General features: G+C 47.5%; 2 protein-coding genes across 2 annotated transcripts in view; one reads left to right on the top strand and one right to left on the bottom strand.

The window, feature by feature from the left end:
- USP20 (ubiquitin specific peptidase 20) overlaps positions 1 to 14,931 on the bottom strand; it is a gene marked incomplete at its 5' end in the record, with an annotated part of 46,156 nt that extends 31,225 nt beyond the window's left edge. Inside the window, 2 exon segments of the mRNA NM_001133175.1 lie at positions 526 to 637; positions 14,772 to 14,931.
- A 187-nt stretch (positions 14,932 to 15,118) lies between these two features.
- On the top strand, positions 15,119 to 23,117 carry C13H9orf78 (chromosome 13 C9orf78 homolog). The gene is given in 9 exon segments (NM_001131863.1): positions 15,119 to 15,244; positions 15,623 to 15,682; positions 16,684 to 16,735; positions 16,878 to 16,948; positions 18,428 to 18,505; positions 19,339 to 19,536; positions 20,873 to 21,009; positions 21,113 to 21,211; positions 22,155 to 23,117. Coding segments are annotated over 9 exon segments (870 nt in total). The 5' UTR covers positions 15,119 to 15,161; the 3' UTR covers positions 22,247 to 23,117.
- Positions 23,118 to 23,688: the final 571 nt, after the last annotated feature.

The raw sequence follows: 23,688 nt of genomic DNA, 5'->3' as shown, positions 1-23,688 counted from the left end.
CCAGCAATCGTTGAGGCAGCTGTGATTAGCCCCATTTCACAAACTAAGGAACAGAGGCTCCTTCTTGTCTAAGGTCTCACAGGAATGCTGGCGCTAGAGCTGAACCTCAAGTTGGTCAGATCCTAAGGGCCCGCTCAGTTGCTTTCTAACTTATAGAAAATGTAAATGTGAAAAGCAGGCAGAACTTAGTGTCACATTAAAGATGAGCATAAAGAAAAAAAAGGAGAAAACAAAGTAGACCAAACTATATAACGCACTTCCATGTTTCCATGTACCTAGACTCATCGATTAACAACTCATGGCCAATCTTGCTTCATCTCAACCTCCTGCTTCCTCTTGCTTTTGTAGCAAGTCCCAGACACACAGGCGATCACATTCCATCTGTATTTTTCTAAGAGATAAGGACTTAAAAAAAAAAACAACCCCCATAATCACAATTCCATTCCTTCATCTAAAGAGAAAAATCCATGTGTCCTCCTCAGTCCATGTTGAAGGGACCCACCTGAGAGGAGGCCATGGGCTTACCTCTGGGTGACACGAAGCCCACAGGGAGCGGCCAGCATTCGCATCTTTCGTTGACACCTGACAGCGATGGGCTACAGGGGTCTGGAGTGAGTGGAGGCCTCTGGCAAGGAGCCTGGGGGAGGAACCAGAGCATTTCACACAGTTCTGTTATTATTACTTTTAAGACAGGGTCTTGCTCGCTTGCCCAGGCTGGAGTGCAGTGGCATGATCACAGCTCACTGCAGCCTTGACCTTCCAGGCTCAAGTGATCCCCCCACCTCAACTTCCCAAGTAGCTGGGACTATAGGTGTGCACCACCACACCCAGCTAATTTATTTAAAATTTCTTGTAGAGACGGGGTCTTGCTTTGTTGTCCAGGCTGGTCTTGAACTCCTGGGCTCAAGTAATACTCCCAACTCGGGCCTCCCAAAGTGCTGAGATTACAGGTGTGAGCCACTGTGCCCAGACAGTTTCGTTTTTTTAAAATCACTCTTAGCACCAACTAGAAGCTAAAAAGGGCCCAGCATTCCTCCTGGGAGGAACGAATTTTGGGATATTGGGGATGTCCACAGGCTAGACTACTCCCTGTGCAGCCAGAGAGCAATACCACCACATCACTCCTGGGCCAGCTGGCCAAGGCTCAGGCAGAGCTGGCACACAGGGGCAGCCCCTCCTAAAGAGTGCTGGCCTTCACTAGTCACTGCTGAGGCATTACCTTGGTGCTCCCCAGGAGGAAATCTGCACAGGTCAGCTGGACGGGTCTGCAGGGCCTCTCCTATTGTCCCATCAGGCTGCCACAGCCCATTGACCCTCTAGACAGGAAGGCCTGGCCCCTTCCACACATGCCACCAGGCCCCTCAGGCCATCCTTTGAGCTGTCAGGGATTTCCTGAGAACCCCTGACCCTCAAGTGTTCAGCAGGCCCAGGCTGCAGGCACAACCAGGCTCATCCACACATTGCCACTACCCACACTTCACTGGCAGGTCACAGTCTCCCAGATGTGGACAGCTCAAAGAGGGAGACGCAGTTAGAAGCTACCATTTAAAACAGTCACATGACAAGGACAGCTTCAAGATTCCAAATTCCAAACCTCCTCATTTGAAGCCAGGTTTTTTAGTTTTTTTCATTGTTTCTGCTGAGGCCATGTGCCCTGAGTTGGCACTGGTCCTAAACTATTTTATGCTGCAGTGGTGTGGGTTTTGCTAACATTTTTGGTATGTGATCATCTCTCCAGTCGCGTGGCCGGGGAGGGAGTGGGCAGGTTATAACTTGGCCCTTTCTTTTTTTTGAGATAGTCTCACTTTGCCACTCAGGCTGGAGTAGAGTGGCGTGATCTTGGCTCACTGCAACTTCTGCCTCCCGGGTTCATGCGATTCTCCTGCCTCAGCCTCCCATGTAGCTAGGATTACAGGTGTGTGCCACCACGCCCGGCTAATTTAACAGGCTCACTCTTGATTTGCAAGTGCAATTGGACTTACATTCTTGCAACCTCAGAGAGAAAAATCAGCCCTGTGGCTAACAGCCCTGAATGTATTCTCACCACTCCCATTTTACAGATGAAGAAACAGAACTGGAACTTAAGTAACTCAGGAACTTGGCAAAGGTCAATCACCCGGCTAGTTTTGTTTTGTTTTGCTTGAGATGGAGTTTCGCTCTTGTTGCCCAGGCTGGAGTGCAATGGTGCGATCTCAGCTCACCGCAACCTCCGCCTCTCGGGTTCAAGCAATTCTCTTGCCTCAGCCTCTTGAGTAGCTGGGATTACAGGCATGTGCCACCATGCCCAGCTGATTTTATATTTTTAGTAGAGATGGAGTTTCTCCATGTTGGTCAGGCTGGTCTCAAACTCCTGACCTCAGGTGATCCGCCTGCCTCAGCCTCCCAAGTGCTGGGATTACAGGCGTGAGTCACCGTGCTCGGCCCACCTGGCTAGTTTGTAACAGGTGTGGCCCTGATATCAGATCTGTGTGGTGCAGAGTCTTGCTCTAAATCATGAGTCGGATTTAGAGAAACATTAAACTGAGCAAAAAAAAAAAAAAAAAAAAAAAAAAATCAGATACAAAAACATATACACCGCGTATGATTCTATTTATATAAAATTCCAAGACAGACAAAACTAACCTATGATGATAGAAACTGGATCAGTGATTGCCTGGGGCAAAGGGTAGAGCTATGTTGCAGACAAGAAGGAACTTTCTGTGGTGTTGGAATGTTCTAGATCTTGTCTGGTGTGGGGTTTAATCAAGTGTATACACCTGTCAAATCATGTGCACTGTATCTTTAAAGTGCGTGCATTTTATTATATATAAATTATACCTCAATAAAGTTGATTAAAAGCATTTTAAATCAGAATGAGGCCGGGCACAGTGGCTCACACCTGTAATCCCAGCACTTTGGGAGGCTGAGGCAGGCGGATCACAAGATCAGGAGTTGGAGACCAGCCTGGCCAACATGGTGAAACCCTGTCTCTACTAAAAATACAAAAATTAGCTGAGTGCGGTGGGAGGCGCCTGTAATTCCAGCTACTCAGGAGGCTGAGGCAGAAGAATCACTTGAACCTGGGAGGCGGAGGCTGCAGTGAGCTGAGATCGCACCACTGCACTTCAGCCTGGGTGACACAGCAAGACTCCATCTAAAAAAAAAAAAAAGTGTTGGCTGTTGGTGAGGGTGTGGATAAATTGGAGCCCTGTGCACTGTTGGTGGGAATGTGAAATGGTGCATCTGCTGCAGAATGCAGTATGGCGGTTCCTCAAGAACTGTAAAATAGTACCACACTATTAAGCAATCCACATCTGGGTATACACCCAAATGCACTAAAAGCGGCAACTCAAAGAAATATTTGTGCACCCATGTTCATAGCTGCATTATGTGCAACAGCCAAAACACAATGCAAACCAAGTGCCCATCGATAGACAAAACATGATATATCCATACAATGAAATATGATTCAGCCTAAAAAGGGAAATTTTGACACACGCTACAACATGAACCCTAAAGACACCTGCTCAGTAAAACAAGTCAGGCTGGGTGCGGTGGTTCATGCCTGTAATCCCAACACTTTGGGAGGCTGAGGCAGGCAGATCACTTGAGGTCAGGCGTTTGAGACCAGCCTGACCAACATGGTGAAACCTCGTTTCTACTAAAAATACAAAAATTAGCTGGGTGTGGTGGCGGGAGCCTGTATTCCCAGCTAGTAGGGAGGCTGAGGCAGGAGAATCGCTTGAACCCAGGAGGCAGAGGTTGCAGTGAGCCAAGATCGTGCCATCGCACTCCAGCCTGGGTGACAAGAGCAACTCCATCTCAAAAAAAAAAAAAAAAAAAAAAAAAAAAAAGACAGTAACTTCTCAGAAAATATTTGCTGAATGGCCCCAAAATACAAAGTTATAAAACACTATTAGGCCATGTTGGGTGGCTCATGCCTGTAATTCCAGCACTCTTGGAGGCCGAGGCAGGAGGACTGCTTGAGCCCAGGAGTTTGAGATCAGCCTGGGCAACATGGTGAAACCCCATCTCTACAAAAAATTTAAAAATGCATGGTGGTGCATGCACCTGTAGTCCCAGCTACTCAAGAAGCTGTGATGGGAGGATGGCTTGAGCCCAGAAGTATGAGGCTGCAGTGAGCTATGATGGCACTAGTGCATTCTAGCCTGGACAACAGGGCAAGACCCTGTCTCAAAAGAAAAAAAAACGGCTGGGCGCAGTGGCTCACGCCTGTAACCCCAGCACTTTGGGAGGCCAAGGCGGGCGGACCATGAGGTCAGGAGATCAAGATCATCCTGGCTAACATGGTGAAACCCCGTCTCTACTAAAAAAAAAAAATACAAAAAAATTGGCTGGGCATGGTGGCGGACACCTGTAGTCCCAGCTACTCGGGAGGCTGAGGCAGGAGAAAGGCACGAACCCAGGAGGCGGAGCTTGCAGTGAGCCGAGATCGCGCCACTGCGCTCCAGCCTAGGTGACAGAGCGAGACTCTGTCTCAAAAAAAACAAAACACAAAACAAAACAAAACAAAAAAAAATTATTATCGCAAACTCTTATTTTGGTGAAATAATGTGTTTTGTGCCTAGAGAAAGGATGCTATTATCATTTATGGAGGATAGAGCCAAGTGATTTTTATTTCCTTTTTGCTTTTCTGCATTTTCTACAATGAACTTGTGTTGCCTTTTTTTTTCTTCCTATATTTGCTTCCTGAATGACTGTGTTATAATCATTCTAATCTAATAATCTAATAAGGTCAGTCACAGTGGCTCACGCCTGTAATCCTAGTGCTTTTGGGAAGTTGAGGGAGGATCCCTTAAGCTCAAGGCTGCAGTGAACTAGGATTGTGCCACTGCACTACAGCCTGGGCAACAGAGCAAGACCCCATCTCTAAAACAAAACCAAAATCAAAAAACAATAAAAAATGCTTTTCCTCTCAGAAGTCTCCTCTCTCTCACTAGAGAGAGAGCTGTTTTCCTTTTTCTTTTGCCTGTTAAACCTCTGCTCCTAAAAACAAAAACAAACAAAAAAGAATACCTAAATTGGTTACTTTTAATGGTTTTTCAAGTTTCCAAAATAAGAAAAGAAGAAGAGTGTGCATCTGGCTTCCTAGATATGTTGCTCTTCCCCAAACTCCTGAGGGCACCTTAGGGGACAGAGCCTCCGTTCCCTGGAGCTCTCCAGGCCCCTGTGCCAGGCACTGCTCTGAGCCTACACAGGGTGGTTTTCAGAGAAGGGGTGGGAGCATGTGAGTGGTCCTGGAAGTCCCCAAAGCTGCTACCTGGATGGCTCCTAAGCACACCTCTCCAGGTGACTCACACGGGCCAAGAAGTGCCCTCAATACCTGTTTTTTGTATTTTTATCTATTTATTTATTTAGAGACCAGGTTATGAGACTTGCTAATTTTTGTATTTTTGGTAGAGACAGGGTTTTGCTGTGTTGCCCAAGCTGGTCTTGAACTCCTGGGCTCAAGCGATCTGCCCACCTCCACCTCCCAAAGTGCTGGGATTACACACATGAGCCACCATGACCGGCCCTCTCAATATTCATTTTTGCCTCATTTACCTCCACGTTGTATTCAAATTTTTCATCTTCTCCTACTTGCCCTGAAAATTTTAAAGGCATTTTTACCTGGTTTTCATAAATTTGATATATACCTCCATAGAAGCTGGAAACAGACACAGACATAAAATGAAATAAAAATCACCTGTAATCCTGCTGTACAGGAAAAAAAATATGGTTACCTTTTTGGTTTTGGTAAGTCTTATTTACATGTACAAATATATAATTTTTTTTTTTTTTTTTTTTTTTTTTTTTTTTTTTTGAGACAGAGTCTCGCTCTGTCACCCAGGCTGGAGTGCAGTGGTGTGATCTCGACTGAACGCACTCTCCACTTCAGGTTCAAGCCATCCTCCCACCTCAGCCTCCCGAGTAGCTAGGATTACAGGCACACACTACCATGCCTGGCTAATTTTTGTATTTTTTGTAGACATGGGGTTTCGTCATGTTGCCCAAGCTGGTCTCAAACTCTTGAGCTCAACCAATCCGTCTGCCTGGGCCTCCCAAAGTGCTGGGATTACAGGCTTAAGCCACCACGCCCAACCAGATATATAAATTTTAAAAATAAACTGCAATATAAACAATAAATTTGTATACAGCTTTTTTTTGGTTTATATATTTCTAATGTCACTAAATTTCTTTTCAGCTTCATTTCTAATAGGTGAATAATATTATACCACATATAATTTAAGCTATACAACCCCTTACTGAATTATTTATCCATCATAGGACATGGTATTTTTGTATTTTGTGTATGTATGTTTTGCCATTATAAAGAAGGCACTGAGAAACATTTTGGAATATGAATCTTTTGTTTTGCTTTAAGACAAGTCTCAATCTGTCACCCAGGCTGGAGTGCAATGGTGTGATCACGGTTCACTGCAGACTCTACCTCCCTGGGCTCAGGTGATCCTCCTACCTCAGTCCCCCAAGTAGCTAGGACTACAGGCATGCACTACCAAGCCTGGCTGCTTTTTAATTTTTCTTTTATAGAGACAGGGTTTTGCCATGATGCCCAGATTGGTCTGGAACTCCTGGGTTCAAGCAATCTGCCTGCCTTGGACTCCCAAAGTACTGGGACTACAGGTGCAAGCCACCAGGAATGTGAAATTTTGACTAAATCTTTTTGTTTTGTTTTGTTGAGATGGAGTTTTCACTCTGGTTGCCCAGGCTGGAGTGCAGTGGTGTGATCTCAGCTCACTGCAACCTCCACCTCCTGGGTTCAAGCAATTCTGCCTCAGCCTCCCAAGTAGCTGGGATTACAAGCACACACCACCACGCCCGGCTAATCTTTTTGTATTTTTAGTAGAGATGAGGTTTCACCACGTTGGCCAGGCTGGTCTTGAACTCCTGACTTCAGGTGATCCACCTGCCTCAGCTTCTCAAGTGCTGGGATTACAGGCGTGAGTCACTGCGCCCAGACTGTTTTTTTGTTGTTATCGTGGTTGAGACGGAGTCTTAGTCTGTCGCCTAGGCTGGAGTGCAGTGGCGTTATCTCCGCTCACTGCAACCTCCGCCTCCCAGGTTCAAGCGTTTCTCTTGCCTCAGCCTCTTGAGTAGCTGGGATTATAGGCACCCACCATCACACCCACATAATTTTTGTATTTTTAGTAGAGACGAGGTTTCACCATGTTGGCCAGGGTGGTCTCAAACTCCTGATCTCAAGTGATCTGTCCACCGCGGCCTCCCAAAGTGCTGGGAGTACAGGTGTAAGCCACCACACCCAGCCTACACCTTTGACCAAAAAAAAAAAAAAAAAAAAAATTATTGGTCAAAGTGTGTGCTTTGAAGGCTCTGAATAGATAATGATAAGCTTCCCTTTAGAAACAGTATATACATTTATCTGCCTATCAGCAGTATATCAGTATGTGCAACATGGAAAATTTAAGGTTTACTAACATTTTTTAAATTAATGGTTAAAAATCATTTCTATGAAGGAAAAAGGGCGGTAGTACAGAAAACACTGGGTGCTTAATATTCCACACACAGGACCAGGCGCGGTCGCTCACAACTGTAATCCCAGCACTTTGGGAGGCCGAGGAGGGTGGATCACAAGGTCAGGAGTTTGAGACCAGCCTGACCAACATGGTGAAACCCCATCTCCACTAAAAATACAAAAAATTAGCCAGGCGTGGTGGCACATGCCTGTAATCCCAGCTACTCAGGAGGCTGAGGCAGGAGAATCGCTTGAACCCAGGAGGCAGAGGTTGCAGTGAGCCGAGATCACGCCATTGTACTCCAGCCTGGGCAACAGAGTAAGACTCTGTCTCAAAAAAACAAACAAAAAAAAAAACTTCCACACACAGGACCTAAAATATCTGAAGCATGGGGGTCGACAAGAGGGCGCACATCTCAGCTGTCTGAAAGTTATCATTTTGCTTTCTTTTGGTACCCAACCAATACTGACCATGTACCTCCTTAGGAACAGTGACTTGGGGTGCTGGGAAACAGCCAGGCACAGGCCCTGCTCTTGTAGGATACAGAGTCCCATACTTCAACCTCAGGGTACTTGCAAGCAGACACTAGGGAGGTGATAATCACCACCAGCACCTCCTTTTCCTACACTCACTGAGGGTCAGCTGCTGCACATACATTATTCCAGGAGGTGACGGTCACTATGGAAGGAAATTACAGGGACAAGTAGCCCTGGGTTCAGTACCTCACTCTGCCCCTTGCAAGTCTGTGACTTTAGATAAATCGCTCAGTCTCCACATTCATAAAATGCGGACAATGACAGCACCTAGGGTTACTGAGAAGATGAAGTGAGCCAATGCACAGTAAACACTAAGTTGAAAGACTTAGAGCCTCATGGACTTTCTGGGTGGCTCAGATTTTCTATTGATTTGCATGACAAGAATGCTCAAAAAATGTTTACTATAATTTGTGTCACTGGCTGTTTTATACATTAGGACACTGAAATTGGTAGGAATAGAAGTCACATGCTCAAGGTCACTCAGAAGGGCACCCTCCATGAGACCACTCAGGGCTCTGCAGGCCAACCAGCCCAGCAACGAACAGGCGCCATGGGGATGGAGTCAGACACACAGCAGGGGACTCAGGCACAGATTCTTGGTGTGCTTCTTGAGATCTAAGCTCACCTCCTGGTGCTTTTGACATCAAAGAAAAAGCCAGGAAAGGCAACTTCATGGACTAGAGCAAACCCTTCAACAGCTTCCCTGTCCTGGGGCAGCCTGCGCTTCTGAACCCTCATTCCTGCTGAGCACCTTTGCTTCCCTGCAACTTGAAGTTTCCCCTTCTCCACCAAGGCTGAGAAACTGTTCCAGGCAAGACACTGAGGAGACATAACAAAGCTGGATTGTGGGTCAAGGCGGGGGGATGCCACAGAGAACATCCCCAGGACAACCGGCACGCCTGAGTGTGGACTGCCTATTAGATCATAGTATTTGTTACGGACTGAATTGTTCTCTCTCCCCCATTCATATGCTGAAGTTCTAACCACCAGGACCTGAGAATGTAATCATCTTTGAAGATAATGTCTTTAAAGAGGTAATTAAGTTAAAATAAGATCTTTAGGGCAGGCCCTAATCTAATCTTACTGGTATCTTTATGAGATGAGAAAATCTGGACTCACACAGAGGAAAGACCAAGCCAGGACACAGTGAGAAGATGGCCATCTGCAGGCCAAGGAAAGGGCCTTCAGAAGAACCAAACCTGTCGGCACCTTGATCTGAGACTTCTAGCCTCCGGAACTGTGAGAAAATAAATCTCTGTTGTTTAGGCCACCCAGTCTGTGGTACTTTGTTATGGTAGGTCTGGGAAACAAACACATGATTCCATCAATGTGAAAGTTTCTAGGCCAGGAGTGATGGCTCAGGTCTGTAATCCCAGCACTTTGGGAGGCTGAGGCTGGTGGATCACCTGAGGTCAGCAGTTTGAGACAAACCTGGCCAACGTGGTAAAACCCCATCTCTACTAAAAATACAAAAATTAGCCGGGCATGGTCGTGGGCACCTGTAGTCCCACCTACTCGGGAGGCTGAGGCAGAAGAATCGCTTGAACCCAGGAGGCGGAGGTTGCAGTGAGCTGAGATCGCGCCACTGCACTCCAGCCTGGGTGACAAGAGCAAGACCCTGTCTCAAAAAAAAAAAAAAAAACACAACTTTCTAAAGGTGGAACTCACCCTTTGGTTATGTATGATAACATCCTTATTCTTAGTTAATTCCCACTGGGATATTTAGGGGAAAAGGCAAACGTTACTAATTGGTGAATCTAGGTGAGGGGTATGTGGGAGTTCATTGTATTCTTGTAACTTTTCTTAAGTTTGACTTTTTAAAAAGATAGATTCCCTTTCTCACCTTTGAGGTGGGAGCAGGGAGCGGGTTTTCTGGAACAGGCAGCCCCATCGCAGGATCCAGCACCCAGCACCCACTGAGCCTCCAGACCTGGTACCCAGGGCTTCGTTCACCCACTCTCTCGGGGAAGGGCGGCTGTTTCTCATCTCACAGAGGAGGAATGGAAGGTCCCAGACAGGAAGCAACACAGCAGGAAGCGAGCAGGTTGTGTCTGCTTTCCCCACTCTTTCCGTCCCACCTGTGCCTCTGTGCAAACATATGGAGTGTGCACAGCAGGTATTTCATAAAGGCCAAAAGGGAAAGACACCTGAGCAGCTGAAAGAACGTGCTCCCAGGTGCAGCCGCGCAGCGCAGGACCTACTGTACGACAAGTCAGCAAGGTGCAGGGTGTGCCCCGCCCTCCCGGCCCACCAGAGCCTCCTCTCTTGGGACAGGAGAGCACAGGATGGGAGGAGGAAGGCCTGAGACTTTTGGCAAAGAGCCCACCATTGCTGGCCCCAGGAGACCTAAAAGATGCTTCAGGCTCATGAAGGCAGCTTTCCTTCCCTGGGCCTCCAGGGAGGGGGAAGTGCCACTCCACCCACAGGGGCAAAGCGGAGGGGCAAGGCCTGAGAAGGAGCAGGGGAGGGACCAGCCAGCACAGCCTGCGGTCCCAGGTAGGCAGTACATCTGGACCTGGCTGCCTCTGGTGCCTGTTACTAATGGTTTTCCCAGAGGTCCTGGCTACATCCTCCTCCTCCCAGCGAGGAACCAGTCCCTCAGGATGGGGAGGGCCACACTTCTGGGCCTCCCACCCACACAACGATGCCCACAGTCCTGCCCACGCTGACCCCAACCACATTAGCCATCTCACACCCCCAGCCCTGCACAGGGTGTGTGCCCACCCCCTCCACATTCCCCTCTGGCCCTCGCACACCCTTTCTCTCCCTCCTGCTGTCTTCACTCTACCTCCACACAACAGCATTCTCCCTAAGTCCCAGACACACCCACCCCTTCCTTTAACCCAGTCCTCACTTGGAGGCCACCATCCTCTGACTCTCGAAGCAGAGCCCTCAGGCCTCCCCATGCCTCCGCACCTCCACAGTCTCTGCTGCCCACACACTTCTGTGTCTCCTCATCGCCCTGCCCCCTGCCCCATGGCCCTGAATATTGGAACTGAGACTAACCTCTTAGTCTGGTGTTCTCACATGTGACCTCACTGGACCTCACAACCACCCTGGGAGGTGGCAAGGTTCCAAACTAAATCCATCTCCATCACTAACGATGGAGACACCGAGGCTCAGAGAGGTGCAATAACTGGCTAAGGTCACACAGCTACTGAGCTGCAGAGCCAGAATTCGAACCCATGACTACCTGCCCTGAAGCCCATGCTCTGAACACTCAGCTCCACGATGTCACAAACAGCCCCAACCAGCCTGGCATGGGGACGACCTTCACCTCCCCAAATCCAAACATGCATACTCCAAGGAAGCTTCCTCACAAGAGCCTCTTCTGAGTCATTCTTCAGAGCATTTTTCTGCTCAGCTTAACTTCCTTCAGTATAGGATATGACAGTACCTCCCTGCAGCCCAAAGCCTGCTACAGAGCTTTGCTCTGAGCTCTGTCCGGAAGAGTCCCTTAATTGGAGAAGGCATGGGTTTGGGGCTACCCTAGGCTGGAGCCAGTCACTGGCCCAGGTCATTAAAAGCCTCACACTCGGTGGTGAGTAAGCATGAGCAGAAACTCAGTCTCGAAGCTCAGACTAGAAACCTTAGAAAAAACTCACATTAGAGATGTGGAAACTAAGAACTAGGAAAATCATGATTTCTGGGGCCTGAAATCAGATCCTCTCTTTTCAGGCAGCATAATCTGCAGCTGCCTTCCCCTATGCAATCTCAGAGTTTAAAGGGGTTTAGAAACTATGCACCTTCCCCTTAAGGCAGAACTCTGCTCTGTAAAAGCCCTACTGGGTTGTTCTCCAAACCCAGTTTGAGCAGTCGTTGATGATAAAATCACCCTTTTCCCAGAGGGCAGCTCTAGTTGCTTCAAACCTAAGTCTTTATAATCAATGGAAATTGGCTCTCCTGAAATTTCTGTTTATTGAGCCATGACTGCTCACTGGAGCCAAACAGCACTGCCACTTTCCTGTCTTTAAATGTTTGTTGTTGGCCAGGCACAGTGGCTCACACCTGTAATCCCAGCACTTTGGGAGGCTGAGGCGGGCGGATCACTCAAGGTTAGGAATTTGAGACCAGCCTGGCCAACATGGTGAAACCCCATCTCTACTAAAAATACATAAACTAGCCAGGTGTGGTGGTGGGCGCCTGTAATCCCAGCTACTCAGGAGGCTGAGGCAGGAGAATCGCTTGAACCTGGGAGGCGGAGGTTGGAGTGAGCCAAGATCGCACCACTGCATTCCAGCCTAGGCAACGGAGTGAGACTCCATCTCAAAAAAAAAAAAAAAAAAAAAAAAAAAAAAAAAAAATTGTTGTCAACGTGCATGGCTTCTCCAAGTTTCCTCCTTCATGCTAATGAGAACCAGTTGGATATTTGTTTGTCTTGCTAAGATAAAAAGCTAAGAACAGCCTGGCTCTTTCATCACTGTTAAATACCCCACAATCAGGACTTGAGTTCAGGGTGTACACTCTAAATAAAAGCTTTCGTAAAATAAAGTTCAAGCTTACAGACCCCTAAAACCACCAGGCAGCGACTGGAACCCAAGGCCTATCATTCAATCCACTGCTTTATCTGTCATGTTTCCAACTAAATCCCAAACCAGAATGTGCTAATTTTAATTTGCAACTCAACGCTGCCACCCTCCCGGAGGTGATTCCCTTGTCTTGCTCTATTTTTTTTCTTTTCCACAGCACTTACCATCTTCTAACACACTTTACATACTTTACTGTGAGAACATACACTCAACTAATCAGGGATCTTTTTGTCTCTTTTGCTCACTGACTTATTTCAAGCACTTAGAACAGTGCCTGCTTCATATAGTAAATGCTAAGAATCTGTTGAATACATTGATCCAAGAAATACATTTATTGGATGCCGACTATAGCTGGGCTGTGAACTGTACCACTTTGCTGGATCCCAAATCCACCCGGACATGAATGCTCCCTGAACCCTGAAACAAGCCAACATTTCATCTGGCTCCAGAAAGGAGATAGGAAACCAACCAAAACCTAGGTTGAATCTGTACATTTTCTTAAAACAACTGAACTCTCAAACAAGACTAAGACCTTGGACTCATCTTTGAACTGCATAGAACCTGTATTTCTGGGAGGGTCCTTTTGAGAGACAGTCTCATCCTACCCTTAAAAGGGCCCAGTGAGACTTGGGTTGCAGTCTCTTTGCAAAGCCACTTACTGCCAGATTCATAGCTGCCACTTTTTCAGCATTCCTTTTGCTAAACAGCACTCAATTAGATCTGCCACAGCACAGGTGGTTGTTATCACCGGGTCCTCTGGCCTCATGGAGCAAGGGTGGGAGCAGCTCATCTGTACCCTGGGACTTCAGCTGAGGACGAGGGTCCAGAAATGCCCCTGGCCTTCTTGCCCTTTCCTTAGTAGTGTCCAGTACCCCCTGGTGGATGGGCTGCTTGATGGGCAGATTCAGAGCCACCTCTGAGAGCGTGAGAGCTGCAGACGTTGACCCCCTGGACTCCTGCAGCAATTCCCAAGGAGCCTCTCCATCATCTGACAGGGACTCTGCATCCAGTGAGTGCACGTGCATCTGGGTTTGGCTGAACCAGTCTGCAGAGGGCAAGACTTTGAGACTTTAATATATGGCTTTTGACCAAAGATAAAAGGCTGGTGCAAGAAGTCCTGAGTCTACTATTTTTTCCAGCCCAAGGAAAAGAAGAACAATCTCAGTGGAAACTGTTCCAGAGAAAACGTAAGGCATTCTAGAAATGCTGCCCTGCTTCGGAATGGTCTTCCAGAAAGGGGAACCCCAGACAGCCCCCATCGGCCCTTCCCCCTAGCCAATGAGATGTAACAGCAGCTGCTGCAGCAGCAAACATCTACTGCACTCCTACTGTGCCAGGCCCTGTGCAAACCGTGCGGCAGAGACTGACCTGCAACCAATTTCTGTTCCACCTCCTAGCTGGGTAACTTGAGGCGCGCACTGCCCCTCGGAGACTCCGCATTCTCATTTGTAAAACGAAAAACAATCTACCTCAAAGGATTGCTGGGAGAATTCAATGAGATTATGCTTTGCCCAGGGCCTGCCACATAGTAACTGCTTAATAAGAGGTAGTTCTCAAAGTAAGGGATGACACTGAGAAAAGAAAAACTACTGTTACTTAAGGGGTTCTTAAAAGTCCTAGAAGCCATTATTTATGCATTTAGGTATTTCCTAAGCGTTTGCTGATACCTGTTTTTCAAATAAACTTTATCCTCACAGCATCTTCGGGGTGGAAGGGGCAGAGGGTAGAGCGACAGACCTGCCGAAGGAGGAAAACCAGACCCGTGAAGGTCCAGTGGGGTGGCCGGCAAGCACCGAGAAAGAGTCCCCTGGCTCAAACCCTCCTGCGTGGCTTCAAAACATCAGACGCGCCTCTCCTCGCGGAGAAGCTGGGGGCCATTATTTGTGAGGCAGTCGGCGCTGGGACTCTAATTCAGCACCGCAGGGAAGTGGTCATCTTTTGTTCCGAAAGAAAAAAACGCACGTCAGGGCTCAGAGCCCGAGGAAAGAAAAGTCAGCGCCCGAGACGCGAGACGCCACGCGGATGCTTTCAACGCTAGGTCAGGCCCTGGCAGAAATGAGAGGGGGGCGGCCCCGGTTCTGGAGAAGCCACGAGCCCCCAGGGGGCTCAGAGTCGGGTGCTGGGGCCCAGAGGCCCCCCCTGGGCGCCGACCGGAGGAGGGGAGAGGGGCGGCGGCGGCGGCGGCCGGGGTGTCCCGGACTCCGCTCACCTGGCCGCTGCGTCTGGCGTACCTGGCGAGGCCAGGCCCTGTCAGCCTGGAGCCGGGCTGGGGTCGCCAATGCTCTGAGAGGCCCGGCCCACAGAAGCAGCCGGTGGCGGCCCGGAACTCACCTGCGCTCGCAACTGCGCCCGCAACTGCGCCGCCGCCGCCTGTCAGTCAAGCGCGCCCCCTCTGAGGCGCCGCGCAGGGTTGTGGGGCCGTCTGGAGACGCCACACCTCCTTCCCTCTGCCGTCCAATCGGAAGAGGCTGACGCCAGGAGAGGGGGCGTGGCCACGCGGGCTGTGCGTGCCGGGGGCGGGGCCAGACGGGACAGGCGCTCTGACCTCTCTGCTGCGCGCCGGAAGCAGCCTAGGCTGCTGCGCAGAGGCGCGGCGGCTGGACGGCTGGGCCGTTGTCACCATGCCGGTCGTCCGGAAGATTTTCCGTCGCCGCCGGGGCGACTCGGAGTCAGAGGAAGATGAGCAGGACTCAGAGGAGGTTCGGTGCGTTTGGGGCGGGGCTCCCATGGGCCTGGTAAAGATAGACTTGTTTGGGGGACTCGCCACCGGCTCAGCGCTTCGCTGACATTGTTAAGTGTGAGCTCGGGTGGTGGTTCCTTCTGCGGACGCAGAAATTGAGGCTCAAGGGGTGAGGCCGCCGCCCCAAGCCCGAACAGTTGGGAGAGATGCCTCTGGGATGCGCAGTGGCTCTGACTCCCGGTGGGTCTAGGCACAAGGTCGTCCTCTGGACCACTGTGCCGGTGGCTCAGTAGCTGGGTTGGGATGCCCTCGAAGGTGCCTTGTTGGCTCTGTTAGCTTTGGATTCCGCGGGGAATCTCTCAGCTTATGCATTGCTGCTGCTTCTTCTTCTTCTTTTTAAAGATTAAAACTGGAAGAGACCAGAGAGGTACAGAACTTGAGGAAGAGGCCCAACGGGGTGAGGTGGGTACCACGCGGGGAGGAGGAGGAGGCGGCGGGGACGACAGACACATCCGCGTCCGGGTCGCTGTCACAAATATCTCCTCAGACGTAGATTTTTCTCTTGACACACTGTACACCTTCCACTGCCCAAATTGGAGAACAGCGTTCTTTGCAAATGTTTAACCAGGACATGCCCTGAGCTGTGTTGTCTCGGGGTGTGCTCCAGAGATACAGAAACAGATCACTAACTCGCGTTTTTTATTAAAACCAATTAATTGTGAAATGCATATCGATCGTTAAGAGTTTGTATAATTTAGAAAAGTATAGTCAAGACGATAAAAAGCACCCATAATTCTCCCATCCGGAAATAATGATCAGTGTTAACATTTTTTTTTCCTTGCAGAGCCACCCAAGAATGCACTGGTATTAATATTTAATACTCTTTCCAATCTGTTTTTTTTCCTCTCTCTCTCTCAGATTGTGAACAACTTTTTATGGACTTTTATTCCCTGTTCTTTTCAACTCATTATGACATTGTGGGCATTCACCCATATTGTGGAATATTTTTCAGAAAGCCTTCTTAATGGCTGCATAATATTCCACCAGATGTGTGTATCGTAATTTGTTAACAAATCCCCTATTTTGGGACATGTAGGTGATTTTGTAAATTTTTACTATCAAATAAGGCTGCAGTGGATATTCTCTTAAATTTATCTTTAGCTGCACTTTCCATGATGAGAATATCTTAGAAATGAGATTTCCAGGCCAAGATAATGCCAAATGGCTTTACAGGAAAGTGGGAAAGTGTACCACTTCACCACCAGCGCACCCTTCTTCCAGCATCTGCGGTGCTTGTCGAGCCCTGTCTTATGTTTATAGGCTTTTCCAGCCGGCTTGCCTACCCACCCTTCAAATCCCACCCTTGCACTAATGTTGCAATCCGCATACCTGAGAGTTTTCCTCCTTATCTCTGAATTATGCCATTTCTCTCTCTTCCTCTCCTTTTTTTTGGTTTTGCTCAGTGCTGTGGCCTTGCTGGTGGGAGAGAAGGTACAAGAGGAGACCACTCTAGTGGTAAGTTATGGCGTCTTCCCTGGGTAGTTATGGCAGCCCTCCCTGCAGTGCTCTTCAGTGAGTGAGCGTGCTTTACAAAAAAAAAAAAATTCCACTACCATTTATTTAGATGCTTCCTCTTAACTGTGTTTGCTTTCCGCAGGATGATCCCTTTCAGATGAAGACAGGGGGTATGGTGGATATGAAGAAACTGAAGGAAAGGGGCAAAGATAAGTAAGTGCAGGACAAGCTTAGATGCAAATTCACCTTTAGCCACTGCCTGGGTCTAGGTTCTCTCAGAGAGCTGGGGCCTGTAGCAGCAGCATTAGTGGGACATCTTGAAGCAGGTTTTGTGCTTTGCAAAGGGTATGTTATTTAAAAACAAAGAAAGCAAAAAGTCTTTAAAAGTTAACTTAGAGCCAAGTTGGTAGACTCCTTTTGTAAGAGTGTATTGTAGGCATGATGACTCATGCCTATAATCCCAACACTTTGGGAGGCTGAGGTTAGCTTGAGTCCAGGAGTTTAAGACCAGCCTGGGCAACATAGTGAGACCCTTGTCTCTACCAAAAAAAAAAAAAAAAAATACAAAGTATATATATATACACACACACACACACACACACACACATATATATATATACACAGACATATATACACACATATATATACACACACATATATATACACACATATATACACACACACATATGTGTGTGTGTATATATATCTGGGTGTGGTGGCATGTGCCTGTAGTCCCAGCTATTCAGGAAATTAAAGTGGGAGAATCGCTTGAGTCAGGGAGGTTGAGGCTAGAGTGAGCCGCGATCACACCACTGCACTCCAGCCTGGGTGACAGAGAAAGACCCTGTCTCAAAAAAATAAAATAAGTGAACCCATGGGGAAGTTTCATATAAAAACAATTAACAAAAATAATAAATTCAGGCCAGCTGCGGTGGCTCATGCCTCTAATGCCAGCACTTCAGGAGGCTGAGGCAGGCGGATTACCTGAGGTCAGGAGTTCGAGACCAGCCTGACCAACATGGTAAAACACTGTCGCTATTAAAAATACAAAAGTTAGCCGGGCATTGTGGTGGGCACCTGTAATCCCAGCTACTCAGGAGGGTGAGGCAGGAGAATTGCTTGAACTCGGTAGGCAGAGGTTGCAGTGAGCTGAGATTGCACCACTGCACTTCAGCCTGCGTGACAGAGTGAGACTCCGTCTCAATAAATAAATAAATAAATAAATCAAACATTCAAATAATTCAAAAATTTAAAAAATAAAAGTATACTGTGTACTTTTGTGACAACTATATAGCATTTACATTGTATTTGCTATTATAAGTAATCTAGAGATGATTTAAAGCAGATGGTAGTGTGTGTGTAGGTTAGATGCAGATATTATACTATTTTATGTAAGGGACTTCACTATCTGCAGATTTTGGTATCCTTGAGGGACACTAGAACCAATCCCCCATGGATACCTAAGGATAAGTGTATCCACTCAGTCCTTGGAGGTATCACTAGCAGCCAACAGTTTGCTTGCATATATTTCTAGAGTTTCTTTTCTTTACATATACTGTGGCATTTTTTTTTTTTGCCAACTGTAAATAGGATATTATAAATGCTTGTGTCTTTGTTTTCTTCTTAGAACATAAAACTCAGCCTCATTGAGTTGTGACTTGAAAGCTCTGCCTCATTGTTCTCTCCCTTCAGGATCAGTGAGGAGGAGGACCTGCACCTGGGGACATCGTTTTCTGCAGAAACCAATCGAAGGGATGAGGATGCAGACATGTAAGTGTCAGTCTGTTTGGCTGTGAGCAATTGGGGCTGGACTCCAGTCAGAGTCCAAGATATTTAGTCAACAGATGACATTTCTAGAATTTTCTAGAAGATGTCAAAGTTGGCCCCTCTCTTTCTACTTCCCAGCTTAAGAACTTTGAAAACCTCTTAAAAGGTCTTTTCAGGCTGGGCATGGTGGCTCTCGCCTGTAGTCCCAGCACTTTGGGAGGCTGAGGCAGGTGGATCATCTGAGGTGGGGAGTTCGAGACCAGACTGACCAACATGGAGAAACCCCGTCCCTACTGAAAATACAAAATTAGCCGGGTGTGGTAGCAGGCACCTGTGATCCCAGCTACTCAGGAGGCTGAGGCAGGAGAATTGCTTGAACCTGGGAGGCGGAGGTTGCGGTGAGCCGAGATCTCGCCATTGCACTCCAGCCTGGGCAACAAAAGCGAAACTCCGTCTCCAAAAAATAAAAAATAAAAACTTCTTTTCAAAGGTGGTTTCATGACTAGTAATATTTCCCCAAAACATTGCAGGGATAAAACATGGGCTTGCCCACTTTTTATTTTGCCAACAAAGCTATTGGCAAACTATCATCTTTCTGTCTTCAAAGAACCTTGTACATCATAACACCAATAGATTAGTGGGACATAACCTCATAGGTTGGTGCTTCTTTAAGTAGAAAATTTCTAACTTGATGAAAAAACTCAAGTTATTTTTTTTTTCTCGTTTCTCCATGCACTGTCACTGGTCTGTGGGCCAGTGTTGGGGACCACTGATTTAGAGGACACCTGGTGTGTGTTTCCTACCCCTCCCTGAGGCCTCTGGGTTTCTCACTTCAGGATGAAGTACATTGAGACAGAGCTAAAGAAGAGGAAAGGGATCGTGGAACATGAGGAACAGAAAGTTAAGCCAAAGAATGCAGAGGACTGTCTTTATGAACTTCCAGAAAACATCCGTGTTTCCTCAGCAAAGAAGACCGAGGAGATGCTTTCCAACCAGATGCTGAGTGGCATTCCTGAGGTGGACCTGGGCATCGAGTATGTTTGAGACCCCTAGGCAGAAGACACAGTGCTTTCCAGTTAGAAGTTATGGGGGACAGGCCAGGCGTGGTGGCTCATGCCTGTAATCCTAGCACTTTGGGAGGCTGAGGTGGGTGGATCACGAGGTCAGGAGTTCAAGACCAGCCCGGCCAAGATGGTCGAACCCCGTCTCTACTAAAAATACAAAAATTAGCTGGGCATGGTGACAGGTGCCTGTAATCCAGCTACTTGGGAGGCTGAGGCAGGAAATTGCTTGAACCCTGGAGGTGGAGGTTGCGGTGAGGCGAGATCATGCCACTGTACTCCAGTCTGGCGACAGAGCGAGACTCCATCTCAAAAAAAAAAAAGGAAAAAAAAATTTATGGGGGACAGGTGTGGTGGCTGATGCCTATAAGCCTATAATCCCAGTACTTGGGAGGCCAAGGCAGGAGGATCACGTGAGGCCAGGAGATCAGCCCGAGAAATATAGTCAGACTCTTGTCTCTACAAAAAATTTAAAAAATTAGCTGGGCTTTTACTTGAGCTCAGGAGTTGAGGCTACAGTGAGCCATGATTGTACCACTGCACACCAGCCTGGGTGACAGAGTAAAACCCTTTTTTTAAAAAAAAAAAAAAAAAGGCCAGACATGGTGACTTGTGCCTGTTATCCTAGCTCTTTGGGAGGCCAAGGTGGGAGGATCACTTGAGCCCAGGAGTTCAAGACCAGCCTGGGCAATGTAGTGAGACCCCATGTTCTTATCTGTGTCCTTAGAATCCTACAAATACAAATGAGATTGTCCCTGGCAGGTTGTTAATAGAAGTTTCGCTGAAGGCTTGATCAGAGTAGTAAGGGCCCCTGACTGCTGGAAGCAAAAGTGGTTCTTTAGCCTGTTACACCTATTCAGCTGTATCAGGCCCTTTATTCTTCTGTTTTCTTCTAGCAGGAGCCATGTTAAAGGCTCACCCACCCCTTCTCCCCATGATCCTTCTTAAAATATCCACTTTAAAAGGAAATTGTTATGGAAGAAGTACAATTGTCAGAATAATATTTTGGTACAGTAGAAAGCTGGGAGGCTTCTGGGCTCTTTTCTGGCCTTACAGACTTTGAGCCTGAAGCATTTTACTTCTCTGAAGCTCAATTTGCTCTTGATCAGAAGAGCAGAGTAACTGTGGTCCTCCAATGGCCGTGAGAGTTCCATGAGAATGTGACTACAAGTGTGCTTGGTAAAGTGGAGAGCTGTGCCCCAGGACACACGATTTTCTTATGTACTGCTGGGGTGCCAGCCTCACCACTCATGTCTGAGTAGTAAGGTGCTATCATCTTCTAAGTGGTGTGGTTTCTTTCTCTCCATAGTGCTAAAATAAAAAATATCATTTCCACGGAGGATGCCAAGGCCCGTCTGCTGGCAGAGCAGCAGAACAAGAAGAAAGACAGCGAGACCTCCTTCGTGCCTACCAACATGGCTGTGAATTACGTACAGCACAACAGATGTAAGCCCCTCAGGGAGAGCAGTCTTGCCCCCGTTCCCCTATTTGGGCTGAGGTCCCTAGGAACCTCATGTTCTAACGTGTCCCCTGGTCTCTTTGGGTCCAGTTTATCATGAGGAGCTCAACGCGCCCATACGGAGAAACAAAGAAGAGCCCAAGGCCCGGCCCTTGAGAGTAGGCGACACAGAGAAGCCAGAGCCTGAGCGTGAGTGCAACAAAGGCCTTGGGGCTGCCTGGAGTGCTCAGCAATGCGGGAACCCATGGAGGCAGGATGCAGCGGGGGACAGGGTGGAGCTTGGCATTGGAGCCGGGGCATCTGGGTTCCAGTCCATGTTCTGGACCATGACTGTGTGCCTTCCCCTTTCTAAGCCTCAGTTTCCTCATTGGAATCCTAATAGAAACTACCTGTTAGGATTGCTCTGAGAATTCATACTCTCATATTCTCAAGCACAGTAGAGACTCAAGAAGTTAGAAAATTTCAGTAAGGACAAATAAAAGCTACTCATAAGGTTAGCTGGGTGCAGTGCCTCACACTTGTAGTCTCAGCTGCTGGGGAAGCTGGGGCAGGAGGATTGCTTGAGACAAAAGAGTTCAGGGCTGCAGTGAGCTATGATTGGACCACTGCACTCTAGCCTGCGTGACAGAGTGAGACCACATCTTTTTTTTGAAGAAAAGAAAAAGGTATTGGCCATGCTCGGTGGCCCATGCCTGTAATCCCAGCACTTTGGGAGGCTGAGGCAGGCAGATCACCTAAGGTCAGGAGTTCAAGACCAGCCTGGCCAACATGGTGAACCCCGTCTCTACTAAAAATACAAAAATTAGCCAGGCGAGGTGGCAGGTGCCTGTAATCCCAGCTACTCAGGAGGCTGAGGCAGGAGAATCGCTTGAACCCGGGAGTTGGAGGTTGCAGTGAGCTGAGATCATGCCATTACACTCTAGCCTGGGCAACAGGGTGAGACTCTGTCTCAAAAAAAAGAAAAGAAAAAAAAGACAAATAGGTATCTACTGAGGCCCTACTATGTTCACTGGGTTAGGCGCTGGGGCTCCTGTGGGGAAGGAAACAGGCAGTTGTCTTTGCCTGCATGGAGTAAAGTCTAGCAGTGGGTTCCAGCATGGCAAACCACCTTTCCTGTTCTTTTCCTTCTAAGGGTCCCCTCCTAACCGCAAGCGTCCTGCTAACGAGAAGGCAACTGATGACTATCATTATGAGAAGTTCAAGAAAATGAATAGGCGGTACTGAGCTGTGCAGAGTGGGATGTAAATATCGCCTTCTTTCCCTATATCCCTCCCATGAAAACTGGCTTCCTGGCCGGGCGTGGTGGCTCACGCCTGTAATCCCAGCACTTTGGGAGGCCGAGGTGGGCGGATCACCTGAGGTCGGAAGTTTGAGACCAGCCTGACCAACATGGAGAAACCCTGTCTCTACTGAAAATACAGAAAAGTTAGCCGGGCGTGGTGGCGCATACCTGTAATCTCAGCTACTCAAGAGGCTGAGGCAGGAGAATCGCTTGAACCCGAGAGGCAGAGGTTGTGGTGAGCCGAGATTGCACCTTTGCACTCCAGCCTGGGCAACAAGAGCAAAAAACTCTGTCTCAAAAAAAAAAAAAAAAAAGAAAAAGAAAAATGGCTTCCAGGACAGAGCATGCTCATTTGCTAGCGGACAGTTCCAGAAACAGACCCTGTTAGTCCTTCTACTTACCTGCTGGATTTTTCAAGCACTAAATTTATAACTTTTTGAAACAAAACAATGTGTAATTTTCCATTTGGGGGCAAACTCTATTCTTGTGAGCATTATTAAATCTTGTTTGTAAATATATTGTCTTTCTCTTAATATTTGCTCTGGGTCAGGAAGAAGCTGTTCACGGTGTGATAATACCCTTTAGATTGTGCTTTCATTATTATAGATGCATCATGTCTTTTGCTTTCACATGTCTGGGATGGGGTCAGAAATGCATCCTCCAGCTGACAGAAAAATCTAGGATGAGATCAGAAGGATACTGGTGTTTTCTGACTTTTACAAAATTACTTGTTTGTTTTCATTAAAAAAGAAAAAGCATAAATGTTTCTTATTACTATTAGAATTTAATTATTAAATTTCAAAATGAATCCAACCTTATTGTTTGTATTATGTTTCCTTATACCAACATCAGGTAATGTTTTCAAAGCCCATGGTTTGGGTAGCCTAAATGTAAAACTGAATTACTGAGATGGATTTTCTCATTTCAAACAGTGAGCTATGATTGGACCCCTGCAGCATAGACATGCTGCAACCTGCTAACTGTCAAGTACCTTCTTACCTGTGCCCTCATTTTTCCTGAGGCATCCACAGGGGTCCAAAAGAGGAAAGAGCAGATTGGCTGACTTCTGGATGGATTTAGAGCAGGTATTGTGGTTACAGTGGTTTGGCCCAGGAGTCAGATCTGAGCCCACCTTGCAGCTTACTAATTGTGTCCTTGGACAGATCCTTTTCACTCTTAGCCTCAGTTTTCTCATCTGTAAAATGGAGATTTTTTTTTTCCTCCACTTGAATGTGGTCAGTGAAGGCAGGAACCATGTGTGCCTAATTTTTAAATTTGAATCCCCAGGGCATAGCCCATAATCTGACAGATAGGCAGTCCTCAAAACTATGAATGATCCCTATAGTGTTTGGCTTGTAACAGGTGCACAAAAGTATTTTAAATC

This window comes from Pongo abelii, chromosome 13 (assembly GCF_028885655.2).
Source record: "Pongo abelii isolate AG06213 chromosome 13, NHGRI_mPonAbe1-v2.0_pri, whole genome shotgun sequence".
Taxonomy (NCBI): Eukaryota; Metazoa; Chordata; class Mammalia; order Primates; family Hominidae; genus Pongo; species Pongo abelii.
Note: the sequence above shows the minus strand (reverse complement) of the source record. Positions and strands in the feature narration are given on the sequence as shown.